Source organism: Zosterops lateralis, assembly GCF_965231275.1.
Source record: "Zosterops lateralis genome assembly, chromosome: 3".
Classification (NCBI taxonomy): Eukaryota; Metazoa; Chordata; class Aves; order Passeriformes; family Zosteropidae; genus Zosterops; species Zosterops lateralis.
In genome coordinates, this window is record NC_139764.1 from 99,303,304 (window position 1) to 99,319,259 (window position 15,956).

Consider the following 15,956-nt stretch of genomic DNA (forward strand, 5'->3'; position numbering starts at 1 on the left):
GATTCAATTTTTTCACTGTTTTGTTTAAATTGGTAGATGCTCCTAATTTCAGACAATTATACCAGTCACAGGGACACAGAATGATTCTTGGCTTGGTAATAGAATTGTGGAAAGAACATCGGATAATTAGTTTTGGTTCAATGTTTGTTGAATGACTAATAGCCTAACTGATATAAACCATATTACCTGTGGAGTAAAAAAGTACTGAAGTACAAATGACACAACAGACCTAGGTAATTCCTTTATCTCACCAGCACTTCACTCACATTTAGCCACTATCTGTATATGTATTTATGAGTGAGTTTTTAAAAATGATTCTCACTAAGTTCTCACACGTGTGAAACAATCAGGGTTTCCATGAGGCTACAACATCTGATCACACTTACCTTAAATGTCACAATGATCCCAGCAGCTTCTAGGAATTGCAATGCTGGATAAATACTGATTCCTGCAGTATGGAAAATGAAGTGATAACTGACTGAAAAACATTAATGAAACCATGGCTGACACTTAAAAAATGCCAGCTTTGGTTGCATGATGAACTTAATTTATTTGCAATGATGTTGCATTAATACACTTCAGCTTCTACTGAAACTTCCAAACTTCCCCAGACAGCTGTTCAAGAAAAACTTTAACCTGCTGTTATCTGCTTAATCAATCGCAACAACCTAAACATGCTTCATGCCAGATCCCTATGGGGACAGTGATGAGGATTGAGAACTGGCTGAATGGCAGATCCCAGAGGGTCATAATCAGTGGCACAGGGTTGAGCTGGAGGCTGTCACTAGTGGTGTCCCCCAAGGTTCAATATTTAACTTTTTCCTCAGTGACTTGGATGAAGGGGCAGAAGCCTCCTCAGCGAGTTCCCTGATGACACAAAGCTGTGAGGAGCAGCCAACACCCCAGGGGGCTGAGCAGCCCTTCAGAAAGACCTCAGTGGGTTGGAGAGAGGGGCAGAGAGGAACAGTTTCAAATTTAACAAAGACGAGTGCAGGGTCTTGCACCTGGGGAGGAATAACCCTGGGCACCAGCACAGGCTGGGGCTGGCCTGCTGGGGTGCAGCTCTGTGGAGAAGGACCTGGAGGTCCTGGTGGACAACAAGCTGTCCATGAGCTGGCAGTGCCCTCGTGGCTAACAAAGCCAGTGGTGTCCTGGGGTGCATTAGGAAGAGCATTGCCAGCAGGTTGAAGGAGGTGTTTAAAGTGTATCCCAGCTTTCTTTGAGGAGAAATAAACAGCATGCTAAGGGCAATCTGCGTGGTGCCTTCTCTCTAACAGTACAAGGCATATTCCTTTAACCATATAGGCTTCAACCTAAATACATGATCAATGCTATCACAATATTTACATTATGAATGTAAGTGCATGAAAGGTAAAACACTGGCTTAAACCAGTTCGTCAGAAGAATCTCAAAACACAAGAAATATACTCATTTTAAGCTGAAAGTTAACCATTTCCAACTCAATGCATTACCATCCTGCAGATCAACCACATTTAGTTTCTTACTGCTCTTGACAGCCCTCAAACTATTGCTGATTGATGCCTTCAACCATAAATGCAGCTCTAGATCAAATGTAATGGGATTAAGGTCCACCATGAGATGGAGCAAACTCTACCAAATTCCTGCTCTTACAATACCAGTTCTGTCCACTCAGTCCCCAACTATCCCTGTATCAACCATGATGGAGGCCAGTTTCCACTGCTAACCTTTCCACATTCCCATAGCCCCACGTATGACATAGCACAACGGAACTGCACACAAATAGCTTCTAAGAGATAACAATGCTCCAGGGGGAAGGTGTTGCACTAGTACAAATTTTGTCACTGCATTTGGATTTCAAAGTCTTCAATGTCAAAAGACAAGACTCCAAAAAGAGGGACCTACCCCAAAGCAACCACAACTGCATTCACATTTTCACAGTGCCTAAGGAAAGTAATAATGGTACTTTAAAGCACGAGTGAGACTGACATTGGAATACTGAATAGTTCTGTGCTAACTAAAAAGCATTAGAAGCTTATGGACAATGCAGAAAATTGACAACTAGAGGTAAAAAGCTAGGTATTGAGAGACTCATCCTTTAGTTAAATGGGCAGAGGTGCTGACTAAAATGCAAGTTTTTAAAGATAAAAATATCAGGTGAAAGGGCCTTTTAAAACTAAAAGCAGCAATGTAATTAAAACCAGAAGGAATTAAAGCAGGTAAAAGTAAGTCAGGGAGAAAAAAAAATTACCCATGTGGTTAATTTTTCTATCATCTAACAACAAAACCAAAAAATATCAGGGTATGAGAAACCAAGGCTTTTACTGAAGTAACTGCAAAGATTCTATAAATACTGTCCAAGAGACCTGACCAGATGAATACCTCTCTGGTTTATAAAGCAAAACACTTAAGAACCTATGAGTCTCTTAAAAAGATTTACAGTGACAGATTCACTGATTCTTGTTGGATCCAAAGTTCAAGGCAATTTATAAAAGCTTTTAAAAAGCAATAAAAAGATTCCTTTGAGATCAAAGGTAAAAATTAATTTATTTGCTAAACAGTGACCTACTTAGTTTCAAGGGTTTTTTAAATTTGTTTAACTAAACTCTCTTTTTGAAGCATAGGAGACAACTGGCATGGCCTTAAAGTGCTTGTTATATGAACATATACCACTTGATCTATGTTGAACCATGGCTGGCTTTCCAAAACAGAAACATCAGGATCAGGTTTTGTATTTACAAAATCTAAGTTAATAGAACTACCCTTCTGAGCTTCCCCTTGGTACACTGGTGTGGAAAGAGAGGTTTCCTTACAGAATGACTCAGAGGGGCCCAAATTAGGCATTCTCAACTGTCCTCCTAACAACCATTTGTATCATTTGCTACTAAAGGAAACCCAAGAATATAAAGGCAAAGTCAGTTTTTGAAAAATACAATTGTGTGCCATCCTTCAAGAACCAGAAAAATTCGTTGTGCCCTTATAAAGATAGATAAGCTTTTAGACAAAATAACTTACCCTTGATCTTTTATCTAAGCAGTCACAAAGATTTCATAAACTGAAACTCACAGCTCTTAAGTTAAACAAAAGACAGCCTTGTTGTATACATAAATTCTTACATAGAAAACATCCAGGGTTACACAATAACCAGTTGCCAGTTGCGATTTCTGAACAAATACAGTTCACAATGGACCATATTTATAGTGTCCTTTGGTCAGTACTTTAACTTTCATAAACTTTTCAATAACTAACACAAGGTTTAGGAAGTCCTGGTTTTGTGTTCACCAATGAATCAAAATACAAATTCACTGGTACTGTGTCCCAATTTGAAAAATCCTCTTTTTCAAATGAAAAATGAAATAAAAAGTTTCTTAAAAAACCCCCATAAATCAATGAAATAATCGTCCTCTTCCACGTCTGCTCTTGAGATGACTGGCAGAGCGCCGAAGAGTTTTCCTCTCTTGACGATGTCGTTTCTCAGCTTCCTGCTGTTTCCTTTGCTGCTCTGACTGGAATATTAAAACAAAAATAGACTCAGGTTCCTGTAAATTTACACATCACCTCATTGTCCCACTATCAATATATCAAGTCATAATTCCATTAAGCAAATATGAAAATGTTACCATTAGTTGCCCCATGCTATTTTGTGTCAGACAATTTTGTTAATTCTAGATATTCTTAGGCATTATCATTCCAAGTTTTTGCAGAGCAAATGTTTAACATAAAGAAGTTAAAAAATAGTGAATAAAGGATTTCAGATAAAAAACAATGCTTAACAATATACTCCAGAATTTATGTTTCAGTACCCTTAAGGATATTGATCCCAATTTGTGGCGACTTAGTATCTACTTTGGTTAAATAGTGTTTTCAAGTTTAATCACAGAATAGAATAAACTGAGTTGGAAGGGATCCACAGGTATCAATGAATCCAACCCCTTACCCTACAGGAGTCCCCCTGGCCAAAATCACACTATGTGCCCAAGAGTATTGAAATGCTTCTTCAAAACTGTCAGGCTTAATATTGCACAATTTAATTTAACAAAGACAAAACAATTAGTTAAATTTGCTGAAGCATACATGTTCCCTAAAATGTGTTCTTAGAAGTTCTTGAAAGTGCTTGATATGCTGTATGCAATTCTAGAAGGACTTTCTACATGAAAATAATTCTAAATCTCTGCTCCTGTGGCACATTCTCTATTAATGTTTCTTCTCTTAGTCAAAAACATGCTGGAAGATGTTTTGATGTACTATGTAGATGAAATGGGTCTTACAGCCACAAACTACTATTTTCTTTGGAAGACTAAAGCTCTTTAAACTAAGCATAAACTGTAACTAGCAGACTTGAACTAGCCAAGCTCAGGCAACTGTCCATGTCAAAAAAGTACTCCAGCAATCTGAGCAATTTCAAGTAACCCAGGATAACTGCACCAATGGTGTGACAGAATAACCACTGTGGATGCAGCTGCATTCCCACTGCATCTCATTCTGTAACCAACAGCATCCACATCAGCTCATTTCCCCCAGTCTCCCATTCACACACCACTTAAGCTGAGCTAGAGGTTTGCTTGCATGAACAGCATTTTGGCTGAGGTGAGATACAAACCAATTTACCAAATGTAGCAATCAGCCCATGCTGGTATCAAGGCAGAAAAAGCTACTGGTCTTAAGACTTTGATGAAATTTATGAATTCTCATTTTCACTGCAAATAGAGCAACAAGAAACCCACTATTTGAAAATAAATGTAGTTTCTCTCTGTCTCCAGACCTATTCTGAAAAGGTCTTGATGAATCTTACCTAAGTTCATGTTGACAGCTACTCACAGTATACTGAAACTGAACGGCCTTGATCTGCATTAGAAATTTTAAGATTTGGGGTTTTTAAATGTCTTCTATAGTATAGTAGTGTGTGCATATATATATATATATATATATATATGTATATATTCTAGTAGTATAAGTACTTTGGTATTTCAGAAAACTGCTATTTTGTTAGATCTATTTGCTAAGACAAAGCATATTGAAATTGAAAAATAAGCTGCCACACTATAGGAACCATATTCAAATTCCCTGAAAACTAAACTGTGAAATATCAATGACAAACAGATTCAGCACTGGATCTGTCAGTGGTAGCTGGGCATTAGGAGGCTGCCAGCATACCACACTTGCAGCATCCAAGTGCAGCCTCAGTTCCACTGATGTGGGAGTTGAAGTGACACTAACCCTATGGAATGACAACTCTCTCCCCTACTAAATCTTTCCACCTACTCCTAAATACACCTGCCCTTTGAGGAAAGGGCATCACAAAGCAGAAGCTGACATTGCAAGTGACACTAAAGTCCACTTTTTGGCTTATCAACTCCAACTCTTCATCGTCTGAAAAGGAGGATGTCAAGACTGCACAGCATGACTTTCTCCTAGCTCTCCCTGCTTCATTCCTTAGGACTTCAGAAGATATACAGGAGAGTCTGTTTATTTGAGGGAAGACCTGTCTTACTTCGTTGTTCTCTTGATAGTAGAAAATATCTCCACTGTGGATGCATTATTTTTCTTTAAATTAGACTTTAAAAAATCGTTTTAATACAGATAACTACAGCTTACGTATTTCAATATAGCAGTATCAGGAATAAATAATAAATAAATAGTCAGGAAAAGAAAATCCATAAATGTTAGAAGCACCATAATTAAAGAAAATCCTTAAAGCTGTATTTTATCTGATGGAATCAAGTAATATTGGCATTCTGAACCACTGCTGTGTCCATCTTCCTGCACAGTCTGTCTACCTTGCTCCCAAGTCTTTCTCAGTAAAAAGTGACAGGTCAGTGTGCACCACCAACTGCAAGAAACCTTGTGGCTTTGCACTTCTTCAGTTAAAGCTACTGAAAAAAACACTGTGCTTTGAAGCCCTGCAAAGCCCATTGAATAAGCTACAAGACACCAACGTATCAGTTACAGAGTTGGTAAAATTGCCAGACAGGTTATGCTACATGGCACTGCAGAAGAATTTGCAATTTATTCCACAGTCACCACATTTTAAATTCCAGCAATATAAGAATCAAAAACAGATGAAAAAGGAAATCTGCAAACAGATAATAATCAGTAAAATAAGCAAGGTGGAAACAGTCAATAAATCTGGTGGTTTTTTTCCTTCAGGTATATCCAATGTGACAATTAAGTAACTACTTAGCCATTTTTGTGACACTGTTTTACCAGTGCGAACAGTATTTGACCACTGATAAGGAGAAATGTGTTATAGCAAAGATGTTTACCTGAGGAACACCAATTTTAACCAAAGTAAATTTTGTCAGGTCAAGTATTAATTCATATGGGTCTTCAGCTTTTAAATTGCATCCTCTCTTCAGTTCTAAAGTAATTTTCTAGAAAAAAAATCCCAAAGTGTATTGCAGCAGTAGCAGATGCACATAGGCATTTATTTAACTGTCCACACACTATAAAGCAATCACCTACAAAATGCACCTACAAAATTTTTTAGATTGGAAAATCAAAACCCTTTAGAAAGGCAAATAGGCAGCAGTCAACTACACACATTCCATATGGAGTTTGACAACCAGTATAGGACCAGAGCTCATTCCTGTGACCTGTGTTACATAAGGTCAATAACAAAGGTGGTTTGGAGCTCTGCTTCTGTCATGCTGAGACTCCTCAACACACTAAACCAAGAGAAAGACTAAATTGCAACACCCTAAATTGCATTTGGACATGCAGACTGAGATCTGATCAGTGCTGGCACTGAAGTCACAAGTAAGGCCACAAGCTTCTGGTGGTACCTCTGCAAATAAACTATTAAAGATGCAAGCCATTATTTTCCACTGGAACATAAGGTTTTATGAGAGCTGCCTGAGTTATACGGGATAAACACAGAGCACTACCGGAGGCTTTCATTCTCTTGGCAAGAACCTGAGGAGTTGGCAGCTTATAAAGAAATGAAGAGGGACATTTGCTTGACGGTTTTAAGTTCCTGTTCTTTCATGCAAAAACTAAAGTTACTTGTGCATTATCTTAAAAACTATATATATATATATCTCACCTTCTTTAATTTGAATGTTGCCTGTTTGCTGCCTACTGTGGTATCAGACACATTGAGTGTGCCAAGTTTTTCTTCAAGCTTTAAACGATCTTCAAGAGTTTTCCTGCAGAAAAAAAATAACATTAGTCCCTATTTTTGCCATCATTTTACTATAATGAAAGTTGATAATGCAGTCAAAACTAATTTCAATTTCTTTGAAACATTGAAATGTCATAGCTAAAAAAATTAACATTCAGGAAACAAAAAGAAAGACAAATTCAAATCATTCCCTCCATATACTGCTTTCAGTAGAAACACTTCTAAAATTTATGTAAAGTTCATTGTTTTTGCTGCTAAAAAAGTAACGTGACTCTAGTTGAGAAAGAAACCACATTCTTCTATTGCTGTAGTTTTCTATGAAATGTCTGAAAAAGTTGGTGATATTAAACTGCATAAATAAAAAAAGTAAGGTAATGCTAGATATATTCAGTTTTCTTAAAATCTTTTAATTTCTAAATTGGAAACACTTTTAAGGGAAGGAAGTAAGATTGAACATACGCAGGAATTAATTTATCTCCTAACAAATCACTTCACTACTTAATCCAAGCACAAATGCCTGTTTGGACACTGTACCCCCAACAGTCTAAGTAGTTTTCTGAATAAAAGAACAATATAAACAAGAGAATGTGATAAAGACAGACCCTGGGCCCAGACAGGATCTCCACAGAAGCATATGCCTTCAAGCACACTGCCTATCACTGAGTTTCTGTAAGCAAACTGGTGTAGAGCCTCTCCCTCAGGCACCAAACTCCAGCATTTCTGTGGAGAATGGGGTAGGTGGTGTGGTCAAAATTAACACTGTTTTCAGCTCTCCTCCACTGGAAGTTAATGCCCTGCAAAAGCAAGACACATGGACATGCCCCAGTTACTCCAGGTTGTGAGCTGGTATTTAATATCATAGTTGCTGACTGCAGTTAAGGTGGGGTGTAAACTGGAACAGCTGAGGAGTGGAAAAACATCTTGTTCCCACATCAACTCCAGCTCAGGGGGGAGGCAGGCAGGCAGGGACAGCACTGGCTTCAGCCAGCCTCCCTAAAGGCACCTGTGAGTCCTAACATCCTTCCCCTATAATGTAAGTCCTAAGAGTTAAGTAGCACCCTCTGAGAATATGACATGGCTTGTAAGATCAAACTCACTCTTTGAGTGCTTAGAAAACATTCTCCTAACTGTAAACAAAATTAGTTTCTGCAATTTGAGATGCTATTAGTGCTTCATCAGCTCTCTCTGAAGAGGGCCAAGAGTCATTTTCTGTACAATTTTTACAGTGGAAAAGAAATAATCATAAAAATAGAGATGATATTTATATATATATATAAAATATAGCAACCAGCACAGTCAATGGCATTTACTGTGTATGAAGAATTCATGGCTGTAGCCTATGCACAAAGTCTCTGAAGTCCACTGAATTTTGGTTAATGAGCCATTTTATGTAACAAAGACTTTTCAGATTAACAATGAAAAATTACTGTCAATAACTACTTTAATTCTCATGACTAGGTACTTTGTATTTTTTTCTGTAGTATATTTTTCATTGAGTACATGTAAAAACTTGTTCCATCTGTGCGAATCGGAAAGACAAGCTAAGCCTTAGAGCTAACTGTGGCAGAAGATCAGTCACCAGCATTGTGGTGGGATTTCTACATTCAAGTGAAGTCCCATTTTTCTCCCCTTTGAAAGTGAACTGGAGAAATATGGCTACTACCCAGCAATTATTTAGCATGACTGCCTAGACACTGCTTCAGTCAAGAGAAAAATTAAAATGAGCAGATACTAGCAACATGCTGTAGGGTTGTAATCTTACTGAAAAAAAAACATAGGTATGGCTCTATTTATCTGAAAATGTACAGACCTCAAGTCATAGTGAATTGTACATACTGATACACAAACAACAGCTGAGTTTTTTGTTTTGGTTGGTTTTTTTTTTTTTTTTTTTTTTTTTTTTTTTTTTTTTTTTTTTACCTCTTCCTCAACAAATTAATTCAAGGGATACACTGTGAGAAGCAAATTCTCCTGTCCTAATGTAACAAAAATTTCCCATGCAATTTTTTTTTCCTCATTATAAGAAGACATATAAAACATATAAGAAGTTTTTCAGGACTTTTCCTGCTCTAAACCAGGAATATCTCTTTAGCAATATTAAGGAATATCAACTATGCTTTTGTTGGCTTTCTTGGCCACCTCTGAAGACATATACATTAACTGTCATGCTTTTTATAAAATATGACTACTATGATTTTTGATTTTGACACGTTTTAACTTCAGTAACATACTCTTTAAAGGGACATCAAGTAAATTAAGAGAACTCTTAGCACACAGATAAAAATCCTTTCCTTCTGTGGTTTCCTTTCAAGTTACTAGATAGGAAACTCATGTTGTAGGGAAAGCAAGCAAGGATTTGCATGTTTGTTGTGCAAGCATAAGAGTACAAAAGGGGAAAATTAAACGTAGATGGATTTGAGACAAGGTGTTTTACAGAACCATGAGTAAATTTTGCAGCTTTCCTGTACAGAGAAATGTGTAGACTGTTGGTCTAGGAAGAAATTTATAGTACACACCACTGCTTTAAAAGTTGGGCTTGGAGCTGTGCTGAGTCAGGAACATGTCAAAAGAAACACCCAGTTTTATATAAGTCATAAACTGTTTCCTCAGGTAGAACATTATATGATTAGAGAAAAAAAGAACATCTAGCCATTAAATGCATAGTGAAGGTATTAAGGTACTTAATTATATTGGTCACAGACCATCATTCCGTAATTTGGATATATCAAATCAAAGACAAACATGCCAGTCTCACCAGATTGTACATGCCACTACAGTCCTTCCAATTTTCATTATGCTACTTGAATTAATTACTTTTATGCTGACTACTTATCACTGAATAAGGACTGCACAAAAAATATTTATTTTCTTCATAAAATTCTAATATATAAAAATGCTTACTAACTAAACTAGTTAGCTCGCAACACAGATTAAATCATTATGACTACAAAATTGTATCAGATATGCATTATATGAGACAGATATCAGCTGTTGATTTTTAAATTTCTTCTAAGAATTTGAGGAACACCAAACTCCCATACTGAGAACAATGCTTGGATGATCACAAAGGGGATCAGTGAGTGTAGAGCTAATTGCTTAGACAAAGATTAAAAACCGCCACGTGAGTCAATTTAATGACAGCAACTTAGAAAACAAAGGAAGTGATGCTACCACATTCATTTTTTGGTCATCCTACTCTGTCCTCAAATTCCTCTCTTTTTTTTTTTTTTTTTTTTTTTTTTACATCTATGCATCTACCAGAGATGGTAACCATTAACAGCAAATCTTAAGACAGATTCTCCTTTCTTTACAAGCAGTCTGTTAGAAGTCTTGATGGTTTATATCATCACTGATATTCCTTCATCTACAGGACAGGTCTGTGGTATTCGCTTTTGCTTTTTCTGGGATGAAGTAATTATTTTTCTCCCTTAAATCCAGATGAAAGAATCTACTTTGTCCTGTGTCACACTGCATTTTTTTTCTAAATGTTTCTCTTCCTAACAACTGTCTTGGCTTATTTACTTGAATTTTCACACCGTTGTTCACATTTAAGCCTTTCTTGTTTTGAACAACATGAAATCTTTATACTTCAAACTGAGTGTCCTTGAGAATTTGCGTTAGAGCTTAGCAACTGAATTTGTGCAAAAGAACAGTACATGAGTAGGCTGCAGTCATACAGCCTTTTAATGAAGTATTTAACTTGCCCTGAGAATACAGTGTCATTTGACCAGTGTTTCAGGCTCCTTCCAAGTTACAGCTAATATGACTATAAACCTAATCACAATGTAAAAAAATATATTTTTGACCTATAATACTTTGTCAGAGCATCCAGAGTAGATTTTCCCTTGACAAAGAAGAAAAACTGATAAAATTAAAAAGGTGGTTCATCTTCTGGAACAAAGAAAAAAGGAAAAATGATCAGAAGAAAGTTAATGGAAATATCTAAGGAAATTAAAAGTTCAGAATAAGTGGGTATATTCAAAGAACAAAGAAAAATCCCTGTGTGAAATTACTTGCTGATAAAAAACAGCTAAGGAAAACATGGCCATCAGTTCTGTTGAGCTGCTTTAAATCCCTATTTATAAAATACCACTATTTCTACTTAAAAATGTCTTATAGATACAACATAGAAATCATAGACCATCTGACTACCATAGGAACACTGTCTTACTAATATTTAAAAATCCATTCTACATGATCATTCTAGTTAAAAGGTTGAATTTTTATCAAGTGCTTCTTTATGTGTCTCCTGAATATTTTCATCATAAAACAACTAGATTGTAGAGTAGTCATTAGTGACATAAAGAAACAGCTCCACTATATTATTCATTTTCTTTTCTTTGACTGTATAATTTCATTCTAAATAAAACCAAAATGTTTGTTAGGAGATCCATCTAGCCCAACAACCCATTTTCAATATTATTCAAAATTCTGCTCTGCACCAGGTGTGCTGCAAGAATATTGAAGCCACTGTCTTGAAAGGTTTAAAGAGTGTCTGTGCTCCAAACAATAAAATACTATTGAATCTCATCTTCTGAAGGGCTCAACTCACCTCTGAAAAAAACTAAATCAATGACATTTGCAGCCACTGAGCACCTCAAAGCCATCTCCTTTAATTTAATGTGCTCTTCCTTTAGTTTGACGTGCTTATCCATGTACTTATTATTGCAGATAATCATCAATTTAAGGAAATGAAAAAAACAAACCAAAAAAACTACACTTAACAAACACCCTCCTAGTCTGGTATTTTGTATTGCAAAAAGAAAAACAGAAATACTAAGTCCTGACATTATAATACCGGTGTAATTTTGAAAATTTCTAGATGCCATAAAAAACACCCAGACAAAACAATTTTTCTTTTACCATGTTGATCCATATTGATCCTACTCCCAAAACAGTGACTAAATACACAGCATTCTAAATCCTTTTAGATAGTCAGATGAAAAACATCATCTGTTTTTCTCTGTCTCTTAACCTCATACTGGCACTGGTGGAGAAATATAACCAGTCTCACAAGACATCACTGTTACCTGTGAGAACAGCACTTCACCAGCAATGAGTAATGGATCCCCCAATGTGAGACAGTAATATCTTATTCATTTCATTTGTGTTGTCTATGTCCTACTTCAAATAGTGTTTTGTTTATCTATAAAACAAAGCTTTCAACAACTATGTCGCCTTACCCTTGGATCACCAAATGTAGCTTTACTAGCAAGTGCTTCCGAGCCAAAACATGTGGGCCTGCACTGTAGGGAAATACTTAGGAATCATCCACCCCCAACTACTAAAATAGGAATATTAGTCTTACTTCATTAATTTTTGTTTTTTGGCAGAGTCTTTGAAGCTTCTGAATTCTTCTCCTTCTTTAATCTCGAAAAACTGAGGTTTTAGTAATGTTTGCTGATCCTCCTTGAGCCTTTCCTGCCGCTTTAGTTTTTCCTCTTGGCGTAAAAGCTTGCGCTGTTTCCTGACCTCTTCAACCCAGCCTTTTTCATCATCTGAACTCTCAGAACTTTCTGCATCACTTGCTTTTCCTTCTGGTTCTTCCTCCTCTTCCTGCAGACAAAAATAGTATAAAATAAGAAATTGTCAACTAATTTTCTTTTCAAATCATTCCTGCAATTAGAGTACGTGACAGCTTTTACATAGATACAGCTGAAGAGAACTACAATTTTTGAATAAAAGCAGTAACAGCAAATGAAGCTGAAAAGACATTACTAAGTTGTTACTACCTACATATTTTATGTTTTCAAAACCTGTATTTGTGCAAAAACAGTATTACATCTACAAACCAGACTAAAATTATAAATTACACTTAATTATTGTAGCTGATAAGACATTCTTGCATTGCCTCCATCTTTCTGGGGTGAAAAGTCTGAAAGCTTGAAACAGAGGAAAAGAAAAGCCTATTGAGTTTTCTTAATTCAATTGGAAAATATTTTACCTGTCCTTGTGCTTCCAGTTCTTCTAAGATCTTTAGCTTCCTCTTTCTTTTCTCACTTATTTTGGAAACAAGTGGGTTAAGTAGCCTAAATTCTTCACTCTGCTCATCCACCTGGAAATCTGGATTCTCAAACATGACCTTAAAACGATCATCTTTGAGAAGGCTGGGCAGATTCTGGAACAGAAGCAAAGCATGAGCGAGTTAGACAGTTCTGAAACAGACATTAACAAAATAAGTAACACTTTTTCTTAATTAAACAAAATTAATAACCAGCATCTAGAATGCCAGTTTCTTTATCCTTCCAGGTCAAATAAAAATCAAGATTTATGCTTATTGTACTTTTACAAAGACTGTTTTAAGCTACCTGTAAGCAAGAGTTGTTCTAATGCACAGTACAGACACTTAAAATACACAATTACTAATATTATCAAATACATGTTTCTCATATATTCAGCCAGCTAGTCTGGAGACATGTTGATATCTACTGACTAATCAGCAGCACCTCCAAGGCAAATATAACTGTCTGATGGGGATGAGTCTACAACATGTAAAACAAATTACAAGGGTACATGTCTTTACACAATGCTACTATTATTTTACTGTAAATACTTAAGAGGAAATGTTGTTATACATATCACTTTTTCTTCACTACTTTCACATACAGAATGGAACAGGCAGTTTACTTCACGTCAAAGTAAAATGAACTCAGGGTAAATTATGCTACTGGTGAATTCGGAACAGTTCAAACTACTAATTCATCTTATGAGAAGACCAGTTATTGCTATTTTAAAATCATTGCATACATAGCTTTTTATTAGAAAATGCTGATTTTTTAACATTGCTCAACTTATACCAGTGTATTAATTCCACCACTGTATTAGGTTTTCATTGTTACTGAACAAAAGGAAGGTGGAACTAAGGATACAGAAAACAGTAAGAGTAAATTTCAAATACAAAAATGATGCAAATGTGTACATTTCAACCACATCAAAAATTAAATCCCAAAACCTAAAATAAATCAGTTGTCATAGGACTCTAATACTGTTTCAGAAAAATAACCCAAATGTACATTTTTATATACACTTTATTTAGTCCACTTAATAACACAATCTCTATGTACTCCAAGACAGATCAGTCCCCATCTACTGAACTCTCATTTTCATTGTACCATTTGCTTAAATTTGCATTTAAGTTTCACCACCACCTTTTTAGTAGATCATCCTTCCTACTAACACACACTAACACACGAGATTTCATTATTTATCACATGCAGCTAGTGTCTGCCTTTCACGAATGCTATATTCCAGTGAGAATGAGCACCTATGAAGTGCTACCTATAAAAAGCCTCCGCTCCCATTAGATATTAAACATTTACCCATTTCTTCCATTAAAACTCCTCTTAGCAGAGAAATGGATTACTTTTAACATCCAGACCAACTCCTGTTGCATAAAAGCAAACCATTTTAGCTGTTCTATAAAATATATTTAACTGTATACACAAAAAAAGGCAATTGTACTTTGAATTTTATAGGTAACATCTATCCTGTCACAGTCACCACCAAAAAACCAAAACCAAATGCAAACAACAGGTCCTCTTTGAACAGCTGTGGTATTGAGGCTGCATTACCCAGCTTTTAGAGTCCTATGAAACCCATATGACCTTCACAGTGAGTATTTAATAATTTTTCACTTCACGTTTCTATATGGTCTTTTTTGTGCTGCAGCTACAGTCAAATCCATCTTAAAGCCACCTACCAGAAGAAGTTATTTATAAGAAACAACGGTATTTTGAATCTGTTTGGCCAAACAGCAACAAAAAGAAAAAAAGAATCCTGTAAGCATTGCTAGTTCTGTGCTCCCAGCTAGAGAATTCACCAAAACAAGAGCTCACCTTTTGTTTTCTTTTTTTACTAAACTGTTGCTCTTCTCCTTCTTCTTCAATCAGTTTGAGTGCAAGTTCTTTATTAACTTTTGGGAGTTTCTAAGAAGAGGAAAGCAATTAATCAATAAATTAACCTTTTACACATGCTTTACATTCTTACAACTATTGCAGAAAAGCTCCTTGACTGGTTTCAAATATCTCTAGGTACTAGTAAAGCAACTGCACTTAGAGAAGATTTAAGAACTTGTATGTTGCTTTTAACTTCTAATGCATCAGCTTTAGAACTTTAAAAACAACTTCTTTCTCCTTTTCTGTTTAACAGGTCCAATCTAGAAAATTACTAGTTATAAACACAATACAATTTTCACGTATCTCTTTCCAGAATACTATGTTTCAATAGTTTAAGTAATTTAATGACAGAAGTAGAAAATGCAAAGTTTTATCAGGGGATTATTTGCTCAAGGGCCAAATGAGATGAGAGCTGCTCTTTTAGTTTGGTATCAGCCTTTCAAAATCACATATATGGGAATTTTATGTTTCCTTTCAAGAAGTTCTATAAATTACTTCGTGTGTCCAATGATAAACAGAATCAAATCCTAAGTCACTACATCTCTATGATACACTTAGCATATCACTCTTTATGAAGAGTTTTCTCTAAAGTATACTACTTGTTTCTAGGATTTACCTTCAGTTGAACTCTCTGTGCACGTGTTTCTTCTATCTTCTGCCTTATTTTCTCTCTTCTATATTCTTCATAGGCAAAGGGGTTGGCCATCATTTTTGCCTTTGAACAAGCAGGAGAAAGTAAAAAGAAAATACCATTAATATAGGACACAGTTAATTATCTGGATGGAAAAAAACCCAGCCAAAAAAAAACCCCAAAACAAAAAAACAACCACAACAACAGAAACAAAACAAACAAACAAAAAACCAAAAAAAATCCCCCCATAAAACCCACAAAAAGACAAAGAAAACTCCCAGCACATATATTTTATTGTTAAGAATAAAAATTGACAAGATTCAGCCTTATT

The 15,956-nt window shown here is 35.8% G+C and overlaps 1 protein-coding gene across 1 annotated transcript in view; it reads right to left on the reverse strand.

Moving 5' to 3' along the window:
• Nucleotides 1-525: 525 nt before the first annotated feature.
• The window catches only part of NOL10 (nucleolar protein 10), a 52,433-nt gene continuing 37,002 nt past the window's right edge, over nt 526-15,956 (reverse strand). The window contains exons 16-21 of the mRNA XM_083857036.1: nt 15,611-15,709; nt 14,935-15,024; nt 13,044-13,217; nt 12,408-12,655; nt 7,022-7,124; nt 526-3,485 (exon numbers count right to left, since the gene is read on the reverse strand). Of these exons, the coding sequence (XP_083713162.1) occupies nt 3,366-3,485; nt 7,022-7,124; nt 12,408-12,655; nt 13,044-13,217; nt 14,935-15,024; nt 15,611-15,709 (834 nt within the window). The 3' untranslated portion in view covers nt 526-3,365. The remainder of the gene's footprint in view (nt 3,486-7,021; nt 7,125-12,407; nt 12,656-13,043; nt 13,218-14,934; nt 15,025-15,610; nt 15,710-15,956) is intronic.